General features: G+C 40.1%; 2 protein-coding genes across 2 annotated transcripts; both read left to right on the top strand.

Moving 5' to 3' along the window:
• Nucleotides 1-880: 880 nt before the first annotated feature.
• hnrnpk (heterogeneous nuclear ribonucleoprotein K) lies at nt 881-15,673 on the top strand. Its single transcript, XM_042487632.2, has 17 exons — nt 881-1,016; nt 1,929-2,002; nt 2,130-2,293; nt 2,715-2,812; nt 3,131-3,187; nt 4,157-4,200; nt 5,753-5,825; nt 6,736-6,849; nt 7,328-7,456; nt 7,839-8,173; nt 8,775-8,822; nt 11,156-11,195; nt 12,035-12,050; nt 12,519-12,551; nt 12,716-12,783; nt 13,287-13,456; nt 14,713-15,673. The coding sequence occupies exons 3-17, from the start codon at nt 2,236-2,238 to the stop codon at nt 14,741-14,743; spliced, it is 1,314 nt and encodes a 437-aa protein (XP_042343566.1). The 5' UTR covers nt 881-1,016; nt 1,929-2,002; nt 2,130-2,235; the 3' UTR covers nt 14,744-15,673.
• A 1,525-nt stretch (nt 15,674-17,198) lies between these two features.
• qng1 (Q-nucleotide N-glycosylase 1) lies at nt 17,199-25,256 on the top strand. The gene is made up of 7 exons (XM_088076672.1): nt 17,199-17,308; nt 18,290-18,495; nt 19,612-19,758; nt 22,766-22,878; nt 23,595-23,738; nt 24,389-24,584; nt 24,665-25,256. The coding sequence occupies exons 2-7, from the start codon at nt 18,306-18,308 to the stop codon at nt 24,892-24,894; spliced, it is 1,020 nt and encodes a 339-aa protein (XP_087932798.1). The 5' UTR covers nt 17,199-17,308; nt 18,290-18,305; the 3' UTR covers nt 24,895-25,256.
• Nucleotides 25,257-25,290: the final 34 nt, after the last annotated feature.

The raw sequence follows: 25,290 nt of genomic DNA, 5'->3' as shown, positions 1-25,290 counted from the left end.
ATTGCCTTCTGTTGTTTTTATGCGGTCACATCAGCTCTGATAAGCCCTGTGTCTCTGCAGATGGTCACGTCTGGGTGCTGTGGAGGGGAGATAAACAGAGACTGGATGAGAAATGGAGGCAGGGATAGCATGCAACTGAATTATAAAAAAGCTCCTCTATACGTTCAAGTAACTGTTGACGTAGAGCACTGATACTCAACTTCCAACCCGCGGGCCAAATCTCGCCCCTATTAGGGTGCTGGGTGCCCAACCATTTTCTAATCCACAATAAAAAATAAAGTGATTCACACTGGGAATTATTTTTTGCACTTTTAGTATACATAGGGTGCCAGTGGGGGGGATCCCCCGCACTCACTGACAAAGGTCCCAGCTAAGCCCCTAATGTCCTAAAATCCTAGAGAAACGTCCTAACATCCAAGAAACACTCAATAATCCTACAGATGTCCTAATATCACAGTAACATGCACCAGGCTGCTGCGGCTGGCTCCTGGACTCCTTTAATCTTTGCAAAAGTGGCTACCAAGCAAAGCTAGTTGAATATCGCTTATAGGTTACTTCAGTGGTTACCTGGGAGTTATGGAGACATCCTCCTCCACCAAGTGTTGTGGAAAGTAGCCATGGCGCCAAAGTTGGTACGGTCTGCACCTTGGCTTAGTGTCCATATAACGCAACCAAACACCCGCATACAACAGCAGTACTGTAACATATCAACTGTACCTCTACAAACACTAAAAAAAGTCACCGCTTAATATTGGCCATGCGGATCACACCTTAAAAACAGAAGTAACTTGAGCAACACACTAAAATTGCAAACCTAACTGCACCCGGAAATAGGGCTTAACTTGTCGCCGTGGGAAACGCCTCAGCTCATACGATTGACGTCCCTTCTAGCCAATCGTGTCTCTTCATTCTTTAACTCTTCTTTCCGTTTAACCAATCAGCACGCTCTGGACGAACGCGTACATTTCCAGGTTCGGTAGAGAAGGAAGGGGGACGAGCGAGGTGTTGCTCTGCAGGTTTGTGTCTTGATATTTTCAATGTTTCTGTGCTACATACTCTAATATAATTGAAGTACACGTATAAAATTAAGAGAAGTATGTCTTTAGAAATCACTGTGTTTCTTATTTTGTATCTGGTGCAATGCTGCCTAATTAGCTGGCCTGGCGAGCTCCCCTTGTGCTCAACCCGAAATCATAGCAACATGGCGAAACTTGCTAACAGCTAGCCCGAGCGGCTCGGTCTGGTCTTTGTATTGATCGATTGGTAACGTTTTGTCACCCCACACGCGTTAGATAAACAACACAGCGCGACCCTTTGTCACGTTTGCGTGTAGTAAAGTCTTTGAAAAGAGCGCACGGTCGACATTTAGTAAAAAAATATCTATTTCAAATGTTCACTACGAAGCTAACATAGCAAGCGCGTTTCCCCGAGGCGATGTAGCAACCCAGGTAGCTAACGTTAGCTAACGGTCGATAACTTAGCTTCACCGGAGCTAGGTTAGCTCACTTTTGGTTTGGTCTATTCTGGCTCAATTTATTATATAATATTTAAATGTGTGGCTTTGGTCGTTAGCTGTAGTGTTACGTTTCTTGAAATTACTAACCCACTGTCCTATTTGCCGGTTGATATAGCTAAGTATTAGCGTCAGTTTGAAATCTAACGTTAAAATTATTCGTTCATCACTGGAGGATAAACTCAGTCTGAAACAATACTAAATGCCCGCTTCTTTTTCCGTCTAAACAAATCAGATTTATGCTAATTGTGTCTTAATTTTCACTGAATGAATCGACGTGCAGTGGAGGGCAAATGCCCAAAACAGTGATTCAAATACATGTGTGTATGTGATCATAATCGATGCGTTTCGATCTTTGCTGTCAATGAGCCTTTTTCATATTACATTTCTCAACTAGCCTCTCCCTCCCCGACAGGTCGCAGCAGCTGTTTGGTCCTTGCTTATTTAGTTCCGCCTATCAACACGCCCTTGTTCCTGTAATAAATATCGGTGAGTGCCAGTTTTCTGCCAGTTTTTCTCTCTCGTTTTTGTCGCCAATTCACCCCGGGTCCTTGAATAGCCAGCTCCCCAGCACACAGCTTGAATTGTCTTTTTTTCTTTTTCAAAATGCTGACAGACAGCCACAGCTCACGGGGGCTAGTTTTCTGCTTCTCTCTTCCTGTTGCTGCCGCCTGTTCCCCGGATCGAGGTGCCCGCTATATCTCTTTCCCTGTCAGAAGACCATGGAGACAGAAATTGAACAGCAAGAAGATACTTCATTCAGCAACACGGAGACAAACGGTATAAACCATAGCTTTCTTTAAAATTTTGATAATGTATATCTGCGTGTATGTGATGGAACTATAACAAATGCAGTGTTGTTTTGGCTGATTAAGTGTAGCTCTGATTTTGGAAAGCAGTGCAAGTCATTTAGGAGTAAAATGTTTCTCTTGGAGATCTGAAAATATTTCTGTAACCTTGAGCCATCTGTATCTCCTCCGAAAGTTGCGTCTATGCTTTCATTGTGGCATTACAAAAGTCTTTGTCTTTACTGGTTGAGTGGTCAGTATAGATTTAGCGTAGAATACGAAATCAGAGTTAATGAAATATTAGTCTCGTGACTCTTCACTGCTTTCTGTTTTCTTTTAAATTATTTCATTTCATCAAGCCGGAGATTGTGGATGCAGCGTTGTCACTGTGTATTTTTATCTCCCTTTGGCAGGTAAGCGCCCTGCTGAGGATGCAGATGAGCAGAAATCATTCAAGCGCTCCAGGAACTCTGACGAGATGGTAGAGCTTCGCATCCTCCTGCAGAGCAAAGTAAATCAGCTCCCCTTTCATTTCACGTTTCATGTTGAACCCTTATGTGATTATTCATGTTTTAATGTCTTTATTTTGTGCACCCCTTCAGTAGGACTTTTACATTTTTTACCCCCACTAAATTTTTATAGCTTTCTTTTTGTTACCCTGCTCACATCTCTGCCTTTTGAATAATGAATTCCACCCTTTATTAGGTGTATTCGTACAATTAATGTTCATTTTCTCATATTAATCTTAATATTCTCTCGCATCTGGTGCAGATTACATTTCCTTGTTTTGGGATGTTTTCAGTTTTCTTTGTATTCTTTGTATTCTCAGAATGCAGGAGCTGTAATTGGAAAAGGTGGCAAAAACATCAAAGCCCTTCGTACAGACGTGAGTACATTTTATACACCCTGAATTTTTATTTTGGTCAGAATTTTTTATTTTGTAGTCTTTATTTTTCCCCTCACTGGAAAATCTCCCAAAACTACACAGCCTCCTCTATAGGACATCAAGTTCTTTTTGTTTTTCGTTTTAAACAAACATTTAGCTTGGATAGCCTAATGCTTTAAAAACTTAATATGGTATTTGATATTGTTTTCTACTGTGTAAACAAAGGGTGTGGTTAGCCTCTTTTAGTATTAGCCTTCTGCTCATGAAAGCTTCTGACAAACCCTTTTTATTTACATATGAACATCATGTGATTTCTTCAGCTAAACTGGCCCTTGGCACAGAAGTCCAATTTCATGTCCATTTCTCCATAATGCTAATTTTTTGTAACAGTGCTGTTGTGGCAAAGCTTATGCTCTTGTTAATTTAAATTTATAGGCACAGCGCAGTGTTTGTGAGGTCACCTGCACCGCCAGCTAATATACATTTTTTAATAAGTGTTCAGGCAACCTGACCAATTCTTAATTCATTCAGTGTCATTGCCTCTTTCTCTAGCCCTCCACAATTTGTTCTCCCCCTCTCTCTCACTGTCTCTGGTCTATTCCCCGACATTGAACTTATCATGTTCTTAATATGCCATTACCCATTTTCCAATGTCACCTTTTCTCCTTTTCTCTCTTTGACAAACCAATCTCTGAGAGAATCAAATTAAAGTCACGTTTGAACAGTGTAGAGCCTGTATATTAAAAATGTATTCCTCTTCCCTCTTCCCTCTCCCTTGTTTATTATTTTACTGTTGACTTTTGCCCACTTCCTCCTCTGTTGCCCATGTTCTGGATGGCCCCTCCTGCGCCCGCCCACCTGACACCCTGGTTGGCCCTGTCCATAATCGTGCCCTGTCCCTAAATGGGCGCCTTACTTGATTGACATCTGTGCTCGAATGGCCCTGGCCCCTGCCCATGCCACGCCCAGTACAATGCCAGTGTGTCAGTCCCAGACAGCAGTGGGCCTGAGCGGTATGTCCCTAAGCTCCTCCCTCTCACTGCCTGACTACAGGTCAAACAAACAAGAAGAGATGAATAATAAATAGTCATCCTGCCTCTGTCAAGTCACTGTATTTTAACCTACCTGTTCTCTTAGTCTTTTGAGTCAAAATGCGTTCATGACCAAATCTGCCTGTTGAGCCTGTAAAAGCCATGTCAACATCCTTTTATATGCCATTTTTAAAGTCACGTCAACATTGAAACTTAGGCTGGTGTTGTCAGGGTTTTTCCACAATCTGCCACTGTCTTTTTAAATCTTTGCTATAATCTGTGCAATATGTCCGTGTTTTTTTTATTTATTTTAATTTTCATTGATGATTATCTATCCTCCTTTCTCTTCCGCGTTTCCACCTCCCTCCCCCTTCAGAGTGGATATACTGGTGTTCTTGTTTTTTTCCCCCGTTAGTTTCATAAGCTCACCTGCTTCTCGCACCATCCCATTCTTTCCTTGAGATGCCCTCATAATTCTGATAGACTCAGATTGTCCATACATTCTGAAACGCAAAAGGCAAGCTAGGATTCAAGTGTTTTGTGTGTGTGTCCTTTTCTGTCTTCTGCTTCATCTGAACTTTGTTATTGACTGCTAGAGCTATTGAACGTACAGATTATCTCTCTCTGTCCCGCACATCCCTGCATTCTTTGGTGTTATGTTGTTTATCGCTTTTCCCATCTCCTAAAAAAGCATCGACTCCAGTGGTGGCAAACTTCATTTTCCATGGTATAATCTGCTCTGTTACTGTCCCTCTGCTGTCTACCATTCTACTTCCATGTACAAACTGCTTAATTTCTCTTGATCAGTAAATTCATTGTTTATTTTATTATATCACTAGGTGGGTGCAGACAACAAAATTTTGTTTATTTGTTGGCGAAATGAAGCATCAAAATTGCTGTCCAAGCCAACTTTTTAAAGACAGGCTGTTTTATAAAAATGAAAACAATCGGAGAGCGGATTATGTCTTCTCAAAGATTTCCCCATCTTTCAGAGTTGTGTTGGGCACATTATTTGGGGTTTTTTTGCAGTCAAAGTCTTTGTGGTGTGCATCCACCAAACTATGCTTTAGGACGTTAGAGTTGTCTCTGGCACCTTTGGTGATATTCCTGCCAGATCTTCCTCAGACTTCACCTTCCCCTGTCTTGCCCCTTCAGTGGTCACCAAATGCAGTCACTTTTCTTTGGGTCCCTTTTTTATTTTGTCTCCTTTCTTCCTTTCTCTGGACAAACAACTGTTTTCTTTTCATTGCATTATTTGGGTACCAGCTTTTTTTCAGTTACAGTGTTGAATTATCAATAGCCTACCATTTAGAAAACACTGGTTCCCCAAAGTTCATTTAGTTGTGTTAGTCTCAGGAGCAAGTTGGTTAAATGGGGTGTGACTATTTTTTATGGCAAAAAAGGGGCTTTCATGATCTCTGATCTCTGATCTGACTTGTTGTTTCCCCCCTCCTTTGGGATGCTGTGGCACCCCCAACTCCACCCTCTCTGCGTGGCTGTGTGCTGCCTTGACATTAATGGGTGAAACATGAAGCATCCTGAGCATCAGTGCCGACATCGAGACAGTTGGAGAAATCCTGCTGAAGATAATCCCAACACTGGAAGAGGTGAGGACTTTTTTTCCTTTTCATGTCAAGTCATTGACAGTCATTTTTATTGCTGCAAAATCTACCAAGTGGACTAAAAAAGCACTTGATTTTATTATTCTAGTACGCTACCAGAGGTTTTATTTTTATTTGCAATATTAATAATAAACATGATTTTAAAAAGAGTCAGTACTTGGCATCCAAGTATCGATACAACACTGGCACACAAAGGGTCAGTGTACTGTGCTGTATCTATTTTTTTCATCCGTCTCGATGTTGACGATTTTGAAGTAAAAACAACAGTGGAAGTTAACGGTGTCACCAAACTGTCTTGTAAATTTTTATTGTAATGTCATCTGTTGGATTATTAGTCTGATTAATAGATTAATTGGTCTGTAAAATGGTGAAACATGTCAGTGTTTGACAATTTTGATTTTTTTTTTTCAATAATTGACAACTAATTGATTAATCGAATCAGCTCTGGTGCTGAAGAGATGCTTCAAATCAAATTGCTCTTCCAGTGTTATCTTTACCTTTGTTTTTACTTGCAAATACGTGGCTAAGATGCAGATAGGTTAAACTTGACTGGTGCATACGCCTGTCTGCACTCTATTTTGAGACTCTGTCCAGCGCTGTTGCCATGTGTCTGTTTCTGCCATTAATTGTTGAAAAAAACGTTACCACAAAACTTTAAACTGGGATTTAAAAAAAAAAAGTGACAAGGTTCCTGTCACCAAAACAGTTGATGTCACCTATTATCTGATGTACGGTAATATGTGCTAACTGTCATCTTCAAACCTTCAACATCAACTTGCCATTGTGTGCCTGTTTAGTGGAGGGTTTTGCTAGAATTAGATGTAACACAAGTCCCTGGCAGGTTTGGGTCTTTCAGAGATTAACAGAGCATTAACAGGCTAAATGTTTCCCTCAGTACCAGCAATACAATGGCATGGATTTTGACTGTGAGCTGCGTCTGCTGATCCACCAGAGCCTCGCTGGCTCGATCATTGGAGTGAAGGGAGCCAAGATCAAGGAGCTCCGAGAGGTATGTTAATACAACAAGTAGGGATCAGGGTTTTTTTCGCAATTAAATCAGTTGCTTTACAGCCTGAAATGTGTGAGTAATGTACAACATTTTCTCACACAGCCTTCTGTCATTGCCAGTTTTTCAGTTGTAACAAGAATACACTCCATGAAATGAGTGGATTCAACCCAGCTGGAGATACCCAGAGAGGATGTGATTTTTTTTCTCTTGTTTAATCTTTGTTTTATATGGTTTGTGTTTGTTCTTGAAGTGACTGCTAAACCCTTATATGCTTCTGGCTCAACCTTGTATGTTCATGAATACATCATGTACTTCGAAGATGTGGAAATTCCCATGAAAAGGCACAGTTGTGATGTGTGAAATAGTCAAGAGTGCTTTTTTTTCTCTGCCGGATAATCAGCTGCTGTATCATATAGTGGCTTTCTCTTTTCCTGTGGTCCTCATGTATGCCTGTCTGTGTGTGTCTATGTGTCTCCAGAACACAAAGACCAGCATCAAGCTGTTTCAGGAGTGCTGTCCTCAGTCGACAGACCGGGTGGTTCTGGTTGGCGGTAAAACGGAGAGGGTGGTGGAGTGTATCAAGACTATGCTGGAGCTCATCGCTGAAGTAAGTATCTTGTGCAGTGGCTGAGAGGCTTTTTTTATGATTTGTCAAGTTCTATACATTGAAAAATTGCAACATATTGAAGCCATTAATTGAATCCCATGTTTGATTAAAGATATCTTTATGGTTAAAATTCAAAATGTAGACTAGTGTAAGACACAGATGGGAAAACAACCATGTCAACAGCATACCATGCTCCAGCTGATTTTTTTATATTGTTAGATATACATCAGAACATTTAATGCTCTTCTAGTGAGATTTAGTTTTAATGTTATGAATATTGTTTTTTTATGGATTGTTCCCAGCATACCTGTGTCCTTTTAAGCAATATGTCTCAAATTCACTAGAGCAGCTCAGCTGATCTCCCTGTCAACCTTTTTTTTAGGCTCCCATAAAGGGCCGCGCACAGCCCTACGACCCTAACTTCTATGACGAAACATATGAATACGGTGGTTTCACCGTGATGTTTGAAGAGAGGGGAGGCGGCCGCAGGCTCATAGGAGGCTTCTCCATGCGTGGGGGCGGCAGGTCCAGCGGTGGTGATCGTGGGTTCGACCGAATGCCCTCCAGCAGAGGGGGACGGGGACCCATGCCTCCCCGCCCCCATCGGGATTACGATGAGATGAGCCCTCGCCGAGGCCCTCCACCCCACCCGAGTAGGGTCAGCAGGGGGAGTGGCCGTGGACGCAACATGCCCATGGGACACCCACACAGAGCAGGGTAAGATGTCAACACAAATTATGTACAGTTTTTTTCTCTGTTGCTCTTCTGCCTTGCTTTTCTTTACTCATGCGCAAACACGCGTCCTTGAGAACTGCAGTTTGTTAGTGTTTGTGTTAGACTTGCTTTCCTAAAATGTTAGTCTTGCATTACAAATGGACATGTGTTCTATCCTAAAACAGATATAATCTTGTACACATTTGTTTAAATGAACGCTCGAGTGCCAAATGGCTGCATGATCCCACTCATCAGTTTGAAGTTGAGAGTCCTTTTACTCCTGTTAACCTGTTGAGTTTTTAAGTGCTTGATATTTTAGACTTCGAGGCTCTGTTCAGGGTTCCTCTACTAGAGCACTTATTTTCTCCTGCATCTGCATATACAAATCCCTCTTCAAGTGCTTATTTTCCTTTCAGCCTCCCCAAACTTGCTTTGGATTTTTAAATTCAGAGGAAAAACTTAGGCCAGTCTTCTGTATCACACTATGCACCCCCCTGGAAAACATTTGTATTCATGATAATCATTCCATTTATTGTATGTGCTCATCACTGTATGTCTGGTTGTGTTTGTGTGTGTCTTTTTCCCATCTCCATCTCGCCCACAGAGAAGATCGTTACTATGACTCGTACCGTGGCTCAGATGAAAGGTCAAAGTAAGTTTCTGTCCCCAAATCTTTACCATAACCTCCTAACTTACCTTAACAGGGATACTTTGACATCTTATATTCTATTATTTCCTAATAGTTGCACCTGCCACAGTATACCTGTGCTCTGTAATGATAACTCACTGACACAAAGATTTCTCATAAATACCATTGGGTTGTGCTGCCTGAAGAGAAGCATTTTACCCCTTGGTCTTTGTGAAATTAAGATTGCGTGTCCATATAGTGTTTTTCTCTGGCAGAAAGCGCTGGCAGGGTACTGGGAAGTGCTTCATCCCAGCACCTCATCAAAAACGTGCTCCGCATGGGATTTGACAAAAAAATCTTATATCAAATATCTTGACAACATATCATCTCTAACTGTCATTGTATGATAGACGAACATCCCCTATTTGCTCTTTATTATATCAGGATTGACAGACATGGCAAGAAAGAACTTACCTCTGTTACCAGTAATGTTGTCACAATACTGAAATTGCTAATTTCGATACGATATCTTGGAAAAAAATTATATTTGATACTATTTTTGCAGTACTACAGGGGAATTGAAATTTAGGGCATGCAATTAAACAGATTTTATTAGAATATGAAGTTAACAAGGCTACAACATGACCGTTTAATGACTATAGTAAACATAATCGACCAGAGAGAGAGAGAAAGTGCAGCTGGTACCAGTGTATCCTTACTGTGGAAATGAAGGATTGAAACTGTTTTAAATATTCTGTAATGATAAATTAGTATTTTTGACATCACTAGTTGCTGGGGTGGCGAGTCCCGCCCCAGCAAATTTATAATTGATTGGCTGGAAAAGAGCAAGAATGATGACACCAGCGCCTCTTTGAAAACTTCTGAGATTTTTGACTACAAGAACACAATAAAGCCGGAGCACTTTAGAAAAAGACACTGGCTGCAGTGCTTTTCCTTTCTGTGGCCACATACACTCTGTCCTTATTGGGAAGAATTAAAAAAAGACACTGACACTTAGTAAAAACGCTATATATGGACACTCAGCCTAAGTCATTTACTAATGCTGACAGGTGTTCAGCGTCATTTTCATTCTCAAATGTGACAAATAATTGGCCATTATGGATTCAAATTAAATTGTGAGTGTTGAGGTATTCCTACATCTCCTGTAGTTTCCTTCCTTACTACTTTATTTTTTTTTGATATGCCTGTTAATCCCTTTCTTCTCATAGCTTCTTGAGAAATGGTACTGTATAAACCTCTGCCCTCCCCTTGCATCCCAAATTCTTAATACTAATTACTGCCTTACAAACATTTCTCTACTCTCTGTTTGTCTGTTGTGCCCCAGCCTGCACAAGTCCCCTACCCTGATCCCCATCCACCTGTCGCACTCCACTTTTTTTAGTGCTTTGTAGGGAACTGCATTGATGTTGTATGACCTCTTTTCTCCCATGTTAATAACCATCCAATCTGCTATTCACTCCCAGTTTTTCCCAGGTTGAGAGAAAGTATTAGTGGTGGTGTTTGTATGAGGGTCATGCGCTGATGTGAAGCTGACATTTTTATCACTTGAGGCTCCTGCAAAACAACAAGTCATTTTGAATTTTAAGGTAAAATGGGAAGCTCTGCACTGCCCAAATCTTGAGTAATAACATTGTGACCTTGCCTTGGTTTAGTTTCTTCTGTCCACATCTGGATAAGTGGAAATAAGACTGAAAGAAATATGGTTGATGGCGTTCATAGAAAAATATCATGTCATCCTTCTAATAAGACTCTTGATAATAATATTTTGATTTTTTAAAATATATTTTATATAGTCTTATGATGTCTGTGTCATCATAGCAATAACACTAATGTGTAATACAACATGGCTACAGAGAATCGCTGTCAATCAAAAGCAACAATATTAACTTATGTTGAGGCTTTAGTTTGACGTGATGGTAACATCTGTGCATGTATGTGCTTTTGGACAGCAGGGGTATAAAATCAATCCAAACACATTTCTTCAGGCTAATTCCTTTATTTGAGCTCAGTTTTGGGGGAAAAAAGCAGCAGCCCTTGGCTCTGATCATCATCACCACCACCTGTCACTTCTCTCACCATAACACTGTCAGAGCTGTTCCTGTTACTGTGTGGGAAGATGGCTGAGAGGAAATGTGTTTATACTGTAATCTTGCTCAGCGTGTGTGTGCAGTTTGACCTAGACCAGAAATTTCCTTTGGAATGTTGTCAAGCTTTTTTTTCTAAGCATTTTCTGTTTCTTTCCACCTCCATCTCTCTCTGTCTCTCTCTCTCTTTCTCTCCATCTCTCTCTGCCCCCCCCCTCGCTCCCTCGCTCTATGGCACTCTCTCGTCACCAGTGACAGAAGAGGCAGACCGGATCGCTATAACGATAACATGGTTAGTGACCCTTTGCTAAATGCATGCAGCTCTAGATCTAGCATCTCATTGGGCGCCAGCATCCTCACAGGCTCGCGCACTGGTTGGTCCTAGCACTGGACAATATGCTGTGATTGTTCATTGTGTTGTAATGATAATAGTGGTTTATTGACAATACAAGAATTGCTGGTCACTCATGTGCATATACATGTGCACACACTCATCTGAGCCCCGGCCATGCACCCAAGCTAGTTTTTGCATGGTGTAAGCCATCCCACCAAATGACCATAATCACCACAGCCGGAGACACCCCATAATAATCAGCTATAATTGCCCTCTTACTGTGTACTTTTCACGGCCAGCCTGTTTTTCCTGCAAAGAGAGGGAGGATGTTGGGGGTGGGGAGGGTGGGGGTGACCATGGTTGGTTGCTAGGCAATAATAACGCTTTGTTGACAGACTGGAAGGTCTCTCTCTTTCTCTCCCTCGCTCTCTCTCTTCCTCTCCGAGAGCTGGCAGGATACTGCCTGCCGTTGCTCAGCAACAGCTTTTTGAATTGCCTGTTGCCCTGGTGACAGCAGCAGCTGAATAGCAGGTGAAAATGGGGGCTGATGAAGATGCAAGGAGAGACGGGAAGGGGGGATGGAGGGAGAGAAGGAGGAGGAGTCTGGTTTATGGATGAAAACTGGGTGGCTTTTAGTTGAGTCTACTCCATCGACGAGGCTGCTGCATCATCCATACATTTGTGCTTTGTGCTGCTTTGTGCCTCCATCCGTTCACCTAGGATCTATAGAAAGATGAAAAGAATCGCCCATAGCGAACCGTATGTAACCTGTTTGTGTGTCTGTTTGTTTTTTACAGAGCGGAGGAGGATATGGTGAGTCCTAAGCCTTGTGTTCTTTCTGTCTTTACGTGAACGTGGTTTCAATGCTGTTAGTGTTCGGACGTCAGTGTTCTTTACAACATGCTCTATTGTCAAGCGTTTTGTCTGAATGTAGAGTTCATAGACAAAATGTCAAAATCTGGACAGTGACAACGTGGCTAGAAGGACACTGCAGCTCAAATTGAGACGTCGTGGCAGTTTGTTGCAACAATATTGTGCTTTTTTATTGAAACTCCAGTGGAATGACATTTTACTCACAGTATCTCTGTTTGCAACAAATGCTGAAGATGACACGCAGAGCTAATTATATATCATTAAACAATGTTTTCATAAGATATTTTGAAAATGTCTGACAAGTCATATTTGACTTTGGTATTGGAATGTGTCAGTTGCTTACAAATATCTCAGAAATAACTATTGTTACATTTATTGCTGAGTAAGTGTGCTTTCTCTCTTGCTCAGACAACAGTTCTTCCTGGGATAGCTACCAGTCAGGTGAGTCTCAACACTTTTTCATTGATGAGTATGATTAGAAAAATTGCTGAGCCACGTGTGATAATGTTGGCAGCAAATTATTGATTTTTAGTACTTAACTTACTTTTCCTCTTTTTCCCTGTTTGTCTCCTTTGGTCCTCTTACCCCCTCCCTCCGGCCATCAGGTGGACGTGGCTCCTATAATGACATGGGTGGCCCTGTCATCACCACACAAGTGACGATCCCTAAAGAGGTGAGCAAACGACTGCAACATGACTACAAACTCGCACACTAAAGAAAGAACTGTGTACCTCACCTCCTAAGGCCTCGTGTCATAGATGACATTTAGTAAAAACACTTCACTGCCATATGTGATCATGTCGTCTCTCTTATCCTCTTATAAATTACATTTTGTCATCTGTGTTTGTCATAGTCCATTATTCGTGTAGCAGCTGACTGGTACAGTATTCCAGTTGTAGGGACCAGCAAGTCATGTTGTCTCCCACACATTGACTCATAGTAGTTCATAGTAGTCTTTGAGTGTAATTAACAGAAATCATTTGAGAAGGTATTATTCATATTTTTCATTTACAGTGTTAAAAGAAGACCTGCAATATTTAAAACTAGATTATCGTGTACATACACAACACATTTTTTTTAAGCTCTACACATTTATTCACAGTGCCTAAAATGTCTCTGCTTGTTTTTCTTTCCCTCCCCACCCCTCTCATTGTCTTCTCTGAACTCCAACGACAGCTGGCCGGCTCTATCATTGGTAAGGGAGGCCAGCGGATCAAACAGATCCGCCATGAGTCAGGGGCCTCCATTAAGATCGATGAGCCTCTGGAAGGCTCTGAGGACCGAATAATCACCATCACTGGCACTCAGGATCAGATCCAGAATGCCCAGTACCTTCTACAGAACAGGCAAGTTTCGACAAACCCTCATTAAATTACATTAACTTCGTCTTATTAGATGTAGAAATTCTTGATTCAGCTCTGAAGTTGTAGTTGAACCATTTATCTCATCAAATTCTGCTCATAAACCTACTAGCTTGTCTCCTTAGAGTAGAACCCTCAGTGACATTGTCCTGCGGGCTCTTGACCCGGCCCGAGCTCACACCTGATGGGTTGCATCATAAAAAGTTTGATGCAGCCTGTCTTAGAGAGAGAGCAGTCTAGTAAACTGATGCAAGCTAAAACGAACCAGATATTTAGAATAAAGTTTCTTTATTACCTCTTTTTCAACACACTTAACCATAGCTTCTGTGAAGATTCTAAATACATAAATGTGTTTTTCTGAAATTGCATCCTAATCCTAGTTAACCCACTTTCTGCTGGGTTATGCACTTCTGTTGCCTGCTGTCTCTTCTCCACTAACCCCCTTCCTTTCTTCCCCATGCAACCTGCAACTAGTTCAAACCTTCCTCTTGCATGAAATGGCTGTGGAGTAGGCAAATGCAATAGCACATATTGCATTTTAAAAAAAAGTCTCTTTGACTGTCACATTGAATATGATTGATTTAAAAAAAAAAGAAAAAAAAAAAGTCTGTTTGCCATCAGAGCCGTTTCACTGTGAAGCAGGGAGTGGATTGATTCTTCCCCTGGCTGCTGCTGTGTGGAAGACTAGTGATTTTGTTGTTTTTAGTTAGATCAACCGACAACAAATCACAGTCTGCCAAATAGCACGGGCTCCTCCTCTTCTGTCTCCCTTGGCAACCAGTAGGCACGTATTATACACACTACTTCCTTGTTGATGCTATCCCAGCTTAGCCCGACCGCTAATACAGCTGTAGGCCTGCCGCCGCTGTCTCATTAGTAGTGTAGTGTTGCCATGATAACTAACCCTGCCTCCCTCTTCCTTCCTCCCCTCCCCTCTTCAGTGTGCTGCACCTGCTTGGACACAAGGACTAACCACACCCCTCTTTTTCCTCCTCCTCCTTCTCTTCCTCGCTGTCCGTCGCCACTTATTTCACATCTTCCCCTTCTTCTCTGCCTGTCTTTCTTCCTCGCTGCCTGTCTCTCTTCCTGCTCTGACCCCCCCACCCCCCCCTCCCCATCCGTTTCCTCCCAAGACTTCATCCTCCCACAGTTGCTTAGCTATATATTTACACGTCATCGACTTGTGAAATGCAATTTTCTTGTTGTGTATTTTATTTATTTTTTCACTCTTTTTATTTCAGTGTGAAGCAGTTCTCTGGTCAATTCCTGTAGACCCAGGAGACTCAGATTGAAGCAGACTCAGATTGCCCCCCCTTCCCCCTCCCCTCAACCTTTCTTCCCCTGTCCAACACATCCCCTTCAGACTATTATTCTGGATTGTGGGTGTCTTTTTTGAATTTTATTTTTGTATTTTTTAATGAAACAAATGTCCGACATTCCTGTGCATAAAAGAAAATGTAGATGTACTGCATTTTAAGAGTGTAGTCCATTAGTTTATCAGATACAGTTTGCTTTTTTTTCCTAACACACATCTATCAAATTATTCTTCAGTCTCCTGACAGACGAAAAAAAATAAACATAACCTTTATTTTTTGGATGGTTTTGATTTTTATGACTTGTATGTGTACGTTTGTCTCTGGTTTAAATCTGTGTGTGTGTGTGTGCGTGTGTGTGTGTGCGCGCGCGTGTGTGTGTGTGTGCGCGCGCGTGTGTGTGTGTGTGCGCGTGTGCGCATGTCAGTGTGTGGGGTTGGTGTGCTTTGTCTTGTCTATAACGGTCCCTTCACACACAGTTGTACCACATTACCACTCTGTGCAACATGCAGAATGTAAGCTATGATTCTTTTCATACTGAACCTTTTGTTTTTTAGAGATGTGGGAAATTTTACCCTTCAGAATGGGTTTGGGGATGTGTAATTTAGGATTCTTGTACACACCTGATACAGGACAGTCTAACTAATTTGTAACAATATCCATGGTAGTTGTGTGATCAAATAAATCTGAATAATTTGCGTAACTCCTCAGAAATGAGAACTTGTAGTTAGAAATTTGTTTTGACATTTTATTAGATTTGACAAATGATACTGAACTTATCTATTTGTCCCTGCAATTTCCTGTGCTCTACACTTGTTTGCTCTCCATGCTGTAGACTTCACATTGTCAAATTGTAAAATGAATAAAGATGGTGCCACTTTTTACTGAACCAATGTGCATTTTTAATGAGCTTGCTTATTGAAGCTTTTTTTTTTTTTTGCAAAATCATTGCAGCTGGATCAGTTTGTCTGTGCACAGATGGCATTTGGGCTAAAAGCAGATGTGATTGTTTAGTCGACAGTCCAGCTGCTGCCATTTCATGCATGTTTTTAAAGCCATGACAATCGAGAACTTTCATTATCTGTTAGTGTGGTTATTTTCTGCACTAAGTGATTGAAAGGTTTGTCTTAAATGTCAGAAAATTATGAAAAATGTCCACAAAAAAAGGCTAGGCTGACATCTGCAGATTGTTTTTTCCAAAACCCAAAGATACAGGGCTGTGCAATAGGCAAAAATAAATAAATAGATAAATAACTATGATTATTTTTGACAATATTGTAGCATGAGTAGCAATTTTAGTGGGAATGGTAATTTTTGCATTTGAATTTTCATGACAAAAAACATAAATTATGGTGGTTTTTTTTGTTTGTTTTGTTTTTCTGGGGTCTGCATCAAACAAGCATGTTCCCTGATATAGGATATGATCTCTGCAGCACCACAATGCTTCATTTATGACATGATGTAAAACTTTTTACCTTTAATTCAAATCTTGCCGCTCCTGCAAATTGGATATTACACTTGTGATTTCAATAATAGTTCGATTGTACAGCCCTATGAAAATATTAAATGCATTACTAATTCACAACTAATCTTTAAGTGTTTGGCAGTTTTGCTAAGAAAAAGTAATCTATTCTCAAGATTGTTGCTGATTCAGTTTCTGTCAGTCAACTTGCTGTTTTCTTTTTAAATGATGGAAACCTGACAGTCTTGTTTTCCTACCTTTTGGGTGTTCAATTTTTCTTAATTCGGTTGTTACTGGATCCATTTAACCTCTAAACTTTTAACGGCATGAACCAGCCCAGTACATAAACACACACATATATATATATATGCAAGTTAGTTTTTTATTTTTCCACAAATCATGATTCTCCCTGGAGCTACAAGTATTTTTTTTTTCTTGAGCTTCACTGATTGATGGGGATAATGCATAACCCTCCCTCCACTATAAATGACCATATTTTACATTTTCTGGCCAAGAGAAATTGTGTGATTTAGATATTTTTAAATATAATATGAGTTTCAAAGGTTTCAAACCCAGTGAATTTCAAGTAAATACAAAAGACAACCATTTAAAGTTGAACGTCCCTCCTCTAAGCTAAATCAAAATACAACTCCCTCACCAGTGCTTAAAAAAATATCTCAAGAGACTCCCCTGATTTGCACCACCCCTTCCCCTCATAAATAATGAACAGTCCCTTAACTGTATGTTACCTAATGGGTGTTAAACATTAATTCATGTTCACTGGGTGGTGACAGGATGCGTGTTACCTCTTAAGTCAACCGTCCTAGAACATAAACCATGCATTTTTTCATATATATATGCAAAATATACAATTATTTACATGTGTGGACATTCATAACGGGAAAGAAATTGCTTTCCGGGTTTCTTCTCCTGGCCTCCTGTGATTGGTTAATCAACCTGTGATGCGCTCACAACGGAGGCTCTGATTGGTCAGCGACTGGAACCAGGTAGTGGAAATACGAAGCAACACCAGCGTGCAGTTTACGCTCCCTGCTTTCATCGGTAAGTTCAGTTAAACTTCTGTTAATGGATGAAAACACGCGTAAATTGTCGTTAAACAGACAGTTTGTGTCGAAAAACAGTTCACGGCTCGTATTAGAAGAGTTGGTGATCAACGTAAACACTCTTTATACAGTCTATAGTTACTACCTGCCCTTTGCTCGTTCACTTTTCAGTGAAACATAATGACGTGATGTCCCTGTGCATGGGCCCACGCGCAATACTGCCCCCTCCATAAAATAAACCACAATAACTAATTTTTTTACCTTTCAGTGTGCAGATTAACTCACGTGACTCACCACACAGAGAGCAGTGGAAATGAATTTCATTCACGAGGCCACTATGTTTGTGCGTCACAGTATCCTATTATCAGTCTGATAGGAGACACATCATTAACACACAGCCAGTGGACACTTCACATAGATGGAAAAGACCAGGCAGCTTTTAGAGGTTACCGGAGAAGGATATAATTTGTTTTTTTCTGTTTTTTAATAATGGGGTTGGTCAGAGATGGTCCTGTGTGCAGGGCTATTATGTTTTGTGCACTCTACTTATACAGCACCTAAATGAGAAAAGAGTGAAGTCCCACCTTAAAAACACTGATTTTCTTTTTTCAGAAAGAGATGTCCTTGCCTCGTTACTTCTCTCCCATCTTGATTATGTATTTTCATTTTTTTAATGATCTAATAAAGCAGGGAGGTAATCTTTAAAATGGCACTTCCCCAGAGATGTATGTAGGATATTGCTGTTTCAGTCTGAAAAGGGCACTGGCATTCACATCTGGCCCTGCACCCACCCATGCACGCTCTTAGAAACTGCTCCGGAAGATTGTAATGTGTCTGATTGAAATCAAGGCTTCTCAAGGTTTCAGTGCAAACATGAGCGTGCTTTATGAGAATTATTTTCATTGTTATCATCTTTATTATGGAGATTGTATTTCTATATGCTCATGTACTTACATGTGTTTTTTTTCCCTCCATACAGTAGTACAGTGTTCTTCATGGAGTTGCCTCTGTTTCCCCGTGAGTCTGGGCAGTTCATAGCAGAGCGGAGTCGGGATGTGTTTGTGGAGGAGGAAGGAGTGCAGAGGGTGGCAGAGATGCTCTACAACCTGCGACACAGTGACGATCTGACCGCCAGTGGCTGGAAGAAGGCAAATCCATTGGCCCCAGCGCCCACCTCTGACCAGGGGAGTCTGTCAGCAGCCAGGGCCACCAGGGAGGGAGATTAGTTTTAAGTATTCATGAGTAATGAATAATGCGATGCATAGACAGTTTTGATCCGTGGGAGCAGCAAAACTACACTGAGAAGGTTACAGGCAGTAATCATTTTTATATATACTTCTTTTTGGTCTATAATTACAAGACGGCCCAGAATTCATATCTTTAACCGGGCTGATAATATAGCCGAGATGGCATGGTGAAATCTCTGATGGCTGAAGATATGGTGTAGTCTGAATTCTTACATGCTTCAAATAACGTTGTTGCTTATGATAGTTAACATAACAATTACATCCTGTGTTGAAAATGCTAAAAATAGTTAACTTTTGCATAGATTTTGAGAAGCTCTACACACTGGACCTTTACTAGGTTCTTACTGGTAAGAACTAAATAATACAATATACTTTAAAAGATGTAATACTCTGAAAGAGGCCATTCTGCATAATGAGTACTTTTATTACTTTGTACATTATGTTGATATTACTTCTGCATATTTACTTTAGAGAAATTTGGAATTAATTTTTTTTTCTTATAAGGGAGTATTTTTAAACTATGATATTTCCACTGTCACTTAAGTAAAAGATCTGAATACTTTGCAACCGCTGCATTACATTTCACTTCAGTCACACTATTCAAATCATTGAACAAATCAGAGATGTGGATGGTGATTCAGCCCTCTGGCACCAGGCTACTCTAAATACTTTTCAAGATAAAAGTGGCCATGACTGAATGAAAAGTACCGTTATAGAAAATGATGTCATCAAAGCTTAGAAGTTAAATATTTCTGATATTTATTCAGACAGCAGCAGCTGGTGAATGAAATGTTTTTTCGCCTTGAGCATCACCTGTGTTTACACATACGTACATCCCATGGTGGAAGACTGAGAAGTGCATCTCCACTAAATGAAGTGTTCAAAACAGAGGAAGCTTTTAAAAAAGATCCTTCTCCTCATTCTCTAATCCACTGTGACTTTAGTAAGGTAACTGCCTGCTTGCTCACAGCACTGTTAAAGCATTTTGCTTGAGGTTTCAGGTTAAACCTTCTTTTATGCACTCTTGATAATTTGTATTTTTCAACATTGCAGGCCTTGAACTGGGTGTTTGTGGTCGACACCATGAACTTCTCCTTTTGGCCCGAAAAAGAAACTCAACAGTGTGAGGTGACCTATAAAGGGACCACGTACACAGGCTACATGACCCTGTGTGCTGCCATCACCAGGGCCATGGAGGAAGGTGAGAGCACTTTTAAATGATGAATCTGTTTTGTTTTTTGTTTGTTTGTTTTTTTATTAAGTGGAAAACAGCATTTTTTGAGATAAAAAAATAACATGCTTTGTTTAATAGTAAAAAAATATTAAATATCTTGATTTGCTCCCTTTTTTGAGTTCAAATAAAAGATCTAATTATTTTTCTGTGCACACAAAAGATTTATTTTTCTCAATTAAATTAGTGAAAACTTTGCCAACATAATCAATAATCCACACTCTTCAGTGATTTGGCATATCAAGATACTGATTAAACAGCATCATTATTACACACTTCCCAAGGTGTAGCTTGGGCTGATCACAATAAAAGGTGACTCCAAAATATTCAGTTTTATTACATCACACAATGACACAGATGTCACAAATTTTGGGGGAGCTTTTCATTGGCATGCTGACTGTATGAGTCATGCACTGAATGCTCATTTCACTACCATAAGTTGCCTCCAGTGTCATTTCCAGGAATTTGGCAGTACATCCAGCCCACCTCACAACCAGTGACCGCATGTAACCACACCAGCAGGGACGTCCACATTCAGCACACAGCTACTTTGCAACTTAACAATTTCTGCACAAACTCTCTGAAAATGTCTAATGGAAGCTCATCTCACCAGCTGGTCTCAGACGATGTTGCAGGTGAAGAAGCCGGATGTGGAGGTCCTGGGCTGGCTCACTAGACCTGTTTGGATGTACTGCCAAATTCTCAGAAACAATATTGGAGACGGCTTATGGTAGAGAAATGAGCATTCACGTCACAGCTAACAGCTCTGGTGAACGTACCTGCAGTCAGCATGTCAAGTGCATCGTGTTGTGAGATAAAACTGCAAATCTTAGCGTGGACTCACTGTGGACTCACTGTGTCCCTCCTACAGCACACCTGTGTTGTAATGATGCCATTTTGTTAGCATCATGATTTGTCATACCTGTCAGGTGGATGGATTATGGATTATATTGGCAAACTGCTCACTAACATGTATTAAAACAAATGTGTGACCAAAATTTGAGAGAATAGAGACTTTCAGTGCATTAGGGTTGCGGCGGTATACCATGGTTGATGTTTATCATACGAGTATATTTTCTGATCTCTTGTACTGACAAAAAAATGCAACCAGATGGAGAATCTCACCTGCTCTGTGCATCTCCTTTCCTTGTCAGCAGTTACACATTCTTCTATTAAAACCAGTTTCCAGTTATACTTATTATACAACATTTGTTTAACCAAATAATCCTCTCTTTTCATTCCTTTAAGGGTCATTATTACTGATGATAATATTTGTGTAATACGGTGATACCGTGAAACTGTGACGTTTTCTGAGACCATTATCATACCTTGAAAATCTCATACAGTTGCAACCCTAGTGTGCACAGAAAAAGTATTGGAGCTTTAATTTGAACTCATTATAAATGGAGACAAAAACAAAAGTGGTTATAGTTTTGTTCAGTATACACTGATTTAGCTTGAACACAAAGGAGGTGATGGATCAGAGCTGTTAGTAGCATTTGGTTGGTAACATTTTGCACCATTAATCATACTTGCACAGAAAACACACCAGAATGTACAAAAAAACAGTCATGGGTGATATAATGTAAGACAAATAAAGAAGAGGTAAGGCCATGCTCGAACAGTTTTACAATGTTTGACTCTTTTTTTTTATATTTATGGATTTATCTTTTTTGTTAGCAGCTTCATCTCTGGAGCGAAAGATGTATAATCAAACCTCTTCTTGACGTCTCTTTTTGTTCCTCTTTTCTGTGTGCTTTTGTTGTGCACTGCTATTACCAATTATTGTGTATGTGCCCTTTACTTGAACTTGGACTGCTGGGAAATTGCTTGTAGCTCTGCATGCGCCTGTGCATCATTCATAATTAGCGTGAATGACTCCGGATATGAATCAATTATGTCTCATATGAAATAGTGCTCTCAATGTGTGGTCACTGTGGCCTTTATAATTATGAGAGATTCTCTCAGAAAAGCTCAGATAGCTCTGCTCCAGAGTGTGGATCTCGAGGGTTAACAGCATGAGATCAGAACAAATTATGTCTTTTGATTCACTTGTGAGAATTGGCTGCTGTGGAGTTATAGTCCTGTTACTATAGCTCGACATAACTTTGTAACTTAGTAGCCTGATTGTCCCCTTTCTTGTTCTCTCCATAAGTTCCTTTCTAAAGATAAATCCATTTAGCTTCTTCTTCTCTCCACAGGTCGTGTTAGGAAGTAACTCAGTGCATTTGTATAGGTACAAATTTGATATTATATTTTTCTTGAGTATTTCAATTTTTTGCTGCTTTATACTTCCACTCTACCACATTTCAGAGGGGAATATTGTACTTTTTACATCACTACATTTATCTGACATCTGTAGGTACAAATCACGTTGCTGCTTAAGATTTTACATTACAAAAAAATCATGACGCACTCTCTTTCTCATTACAAATTATGCTCAGAAATGGGGAAAATAGACTTTGTGAATAGTGGTTAATAGGGCCTCTCGTCCTCCCAAAAGCTTTATCCGTCTCAGATATTGGATCGTCTGTGATTACCTGATTGTGTGATGTATTTGGTTGTGTGTCTGCAGCAAGTGAGACGTTATGTATGTTCTCTTTTGTTTTATTGTTTATTACGATTGCGGTTTATTGTTATTTTATTTAGTATTCATTGATCCATTTTTTAAAATTTAAATATATGATTATACAATTTATGTCATTCTCAGTTCTTATCATCAGTTTGTATTGAAACTATGATGCAGTACTATAATCTACCAACTAGTGTATAAAATATCCAAATTTGGCTCCACATTGACACACTACAACATTAAAATGCTCTTATATATATATTAGTGAATGACAAAAACTGAATTTCAGGTAATTGTAAACCAATATAAACATAGTTGTTAATATTATATTCCATTCCTGCCAACAGATGCACCTGAGTTCCACACACAGGACCTTTGAAATACCTCGTCCACTCTGTCTTACAGGTATCCCCATCACTGATCCAAAGTACTTCTCTCAGATGAGTATGGAGGAGTTGGGACACGTCCTTCGATCAGACAATGAAACACCCATGCCCATGCTTCAGGAGCGCCACCAGGTTCCAATATTTTCATATTAATGTACAGTGTTACCAGGGATGTAACAATCATGAAAATCCATAAGATGCTTCATTAATTAAACATTTGTACCACGACTATAGACTGTATATAACGATATCTTTATATATTGTCTGTGATCACGACAGATGGATATATGCTTTGTGTTTTTACTTTACATTTAAAACTTTATTTAAAGCCTTCTTAGTGCTTGTGTTACAAAAAACAAAAGCAGTGTCTTCCAATTCAAAGACAAACAGGATGTATCATCTCATCTCTCTTACCAAATAGACTCCGAACAAAGAAGGTACGCCTAATTTAAAAAAAAAACAAAAAACATCAGAATACTACATTTTTTGAAAATGTTCTTGATTAGTTATTTTGTATATGAAGTGTCAGAAAATGGTGAAAAATATCTATCAGTGTTTTCTCGAAGCCCAAGATGATCTTCTCAAAGGAGGAATCAGAAAATTTGTAATTTTTTTGTTTCTTAAAAATGACTCAGATTGAATGATCAACTGTCAAATTGGTTTGCAATTAATTTATTGGTTGACAATTAATTGATTAATGATTTTAAAGCTCATTTAAATATTATGTCGACAGGTGTGAACTGTGTAACATTTATAACAAGTGAAAATTAAATGTATGCAGCTCTTAACCTCCTACTCATCGTAATAGTTACATTTAGACACGTAACAAATTGAATCTTTTTTACAAGGTGCTGACTGAAGGCGGCCGTGTACTGCAGGAACACGGTGGAAGCTTCCGGAGTTTCATCAGCCAAGCCGGGAGCAACGCCCAGAAGATGGTTGAACTTGTTGTGGAGAGGATCCCGTCCTACAGGGACGAAGCTACATATGAGGTCAGAGTTAAAGATGGCTGAGATTAAAGTTGTGGAATATTTCATGTTTGCTCCAAAAAGTCTCCTTTAAATTTTAGGATTTGAATACACGCCCAAGACAAAACATGGCAGTGATTAAAACATTAATCATGCACCAAAATAATCTAGGTTTCTGGTTGGATAGGTGTCCATTTACAACTATATTATTTTGTAATTTTCACAACATTTGGAAAAAATAGCTTTTAGGTTTTTACCTTTTTAATTTTACCAAGCTGAAGCCTGCAGTTTTCTCCAGACTACACTGCATCTACAATGAATGTGCTGCACAACTGTGTAGACACTTTGAACTCATGTTGAAAATATACAAAATGTACAAAACATCTTGGAAGCATATGGGAAGTGTATGTGATCTGAGATAAATGTATGCATTTGGAGAACTTAAGATAAATAGTGATGTGAGAGTTCCACCTCCTGGCCAGACACAGTGTGACAATAATGCTCTCCTCATATTATATAGTCAGTAAATGGAGAAAATATGCTCTTTACACATGCATTGTTGCCATAATGTTGTCTTTATATATATAAAAAAAATCTCTCATAATAAAAAGCAGTGGATCAAACAGCACATGTTGTCTGAGCAGAGTGTCGAGCTGCCTCACTGTTTGTTTCAGGGGAAGAGAATCTCATTTTACAAGCGAGCCCAGATCCTGGTGGCAGATTTCTGGGGGGTCATGGAGGCCAGAGGAGAGGGAGACATCATCAACATGGACTGGCTCACCATGTTTGCAGACTACAGGGTCCCTCAGGCTCTCGTTCACCTTGGAGCCCTACGATACTCTGACGCACTGATGGAGTCGCTGAAAAATGGTGAGACTGGAGTGCATGTGTTTCTCAGATAGTAAGGAATAATCTCTCTGTGTGTTATGCATTTATTCTTTGTCTCTCAGGCGAGCTGCTGAGTTCAGGGGACAGGAGGGAGGTAGAGATCCGAGGTTGTTCGATCTGGTCTGTGGAGCTGATCAAAGACCGTCTTTGCAAGATGGTGCAGGAGAGAGATGGAAAGACCTGCAATGTCAACTCGGCAATCATCGACTTCTACCTGTGGCCTTATGCCAAGCAGCACCACAAAGAGATGGCCCACATTCCCATACACCACACACGCTGTGTTTACTACTGACGAGCTGCCTGGCAGCATTACATACAGGAGGCTGCACTTCTCAGTGCGCTGTCTGGGCTTCATTGCCTCTCTTTGGGATGGAGCCAGCCATGTCTCAGTGCCAGGTGTATATATACAAATGGAATGGAAACAGGTGTAAAGCTTTAATTTAGTTTGTTGGTCTATGTGAGGAAAAGCACTCCATTTGCAGTCAATTAAAAAAAAAGAAAGTTGTTTATGTGGGACATTTTCGAACAAACATCTCACTGTAACAAAGAGCAAGTGATCATATACTGTACGAGAACATTCAATGATGGACACTTTGGCGTAGCTGCAGCAGGTTAAACTTGTTAATTGAATGAAAATTAAATATTTTGATTAGATCTTGTAAGTTACTTCTTTTAAGGAAATATCACA

The sequence above is a fragment of the Plectropomus leopardus genome, chromosome 4 (assembly GCF_026936395.1).
Source record: "Plectropomus leopardus strain MGB_pleo_1.0 chromosome 4, ASM2693639v1, whole genome shotgun sequence".
Lineage (NCBI taxonomy): Eukaryota > Metazoa > Chordata > Actinopteri > Perciformes > Serranidae > Plectropomus > Plectropomus leopardus.
The sequence above is the reverse complement of the archived record's forward strand: the minus strand, read 5'-3'. Positions and strand labels throughout refer to the sequence as shown.

What these genes read in the sequence shown, in the direction of transcription:
- hnrnpk (XM_042487632.2), top strand. Translation starts at nt 2,236, where the DNA reads ATGGAGACAGAAATTGAACAGCAAGAAGATACTTCATTCAGCAACACG. An exon ending in GGCTCAGATGAAAGGTCAAA is followed by an intron (nt 8,823 to 11,155) that starts GTAAGTTTCTGT and finishes TCTCGTCACCAG; the next exon opens with TGACAGAAGAGGCAGACCGG. An exon ending in AAGTGACGATCCCTAAAGAG is followed by an intron (nt 12,784 to 13,286) that starts GTGAGCAAACGA and finishes CTCCAACGACAG; the next exon opens with CTGGCCGGCTCTATCATTGG.
- qng1 (XM_088076672.1), top strand. Translation starts at nt 18,306, where the DNA reads ATGGAGTTGCCTCTGTTTCCCCGTGAGTCTGGGCAGTTCATAGCAGAG. An exon ending in AGCGCCCACCTCTGACCAGG is followed by an intron (nt 18,496 to 19,611) that starts GGAGTCTGTCAG and finishes CAACATTGCAGG; the next exon opens with CCTTGAACTGGGTGTTTGTG. An exon ending in TGCTTCAGGAGCGCCACCAG is followed by an intron (nt 22,879 to 23,594) that starts GTTCCAATATTT and finishes CTTTTTTACAAG; the next exon opens with GTGCTGACTGAAGGCGGCCG.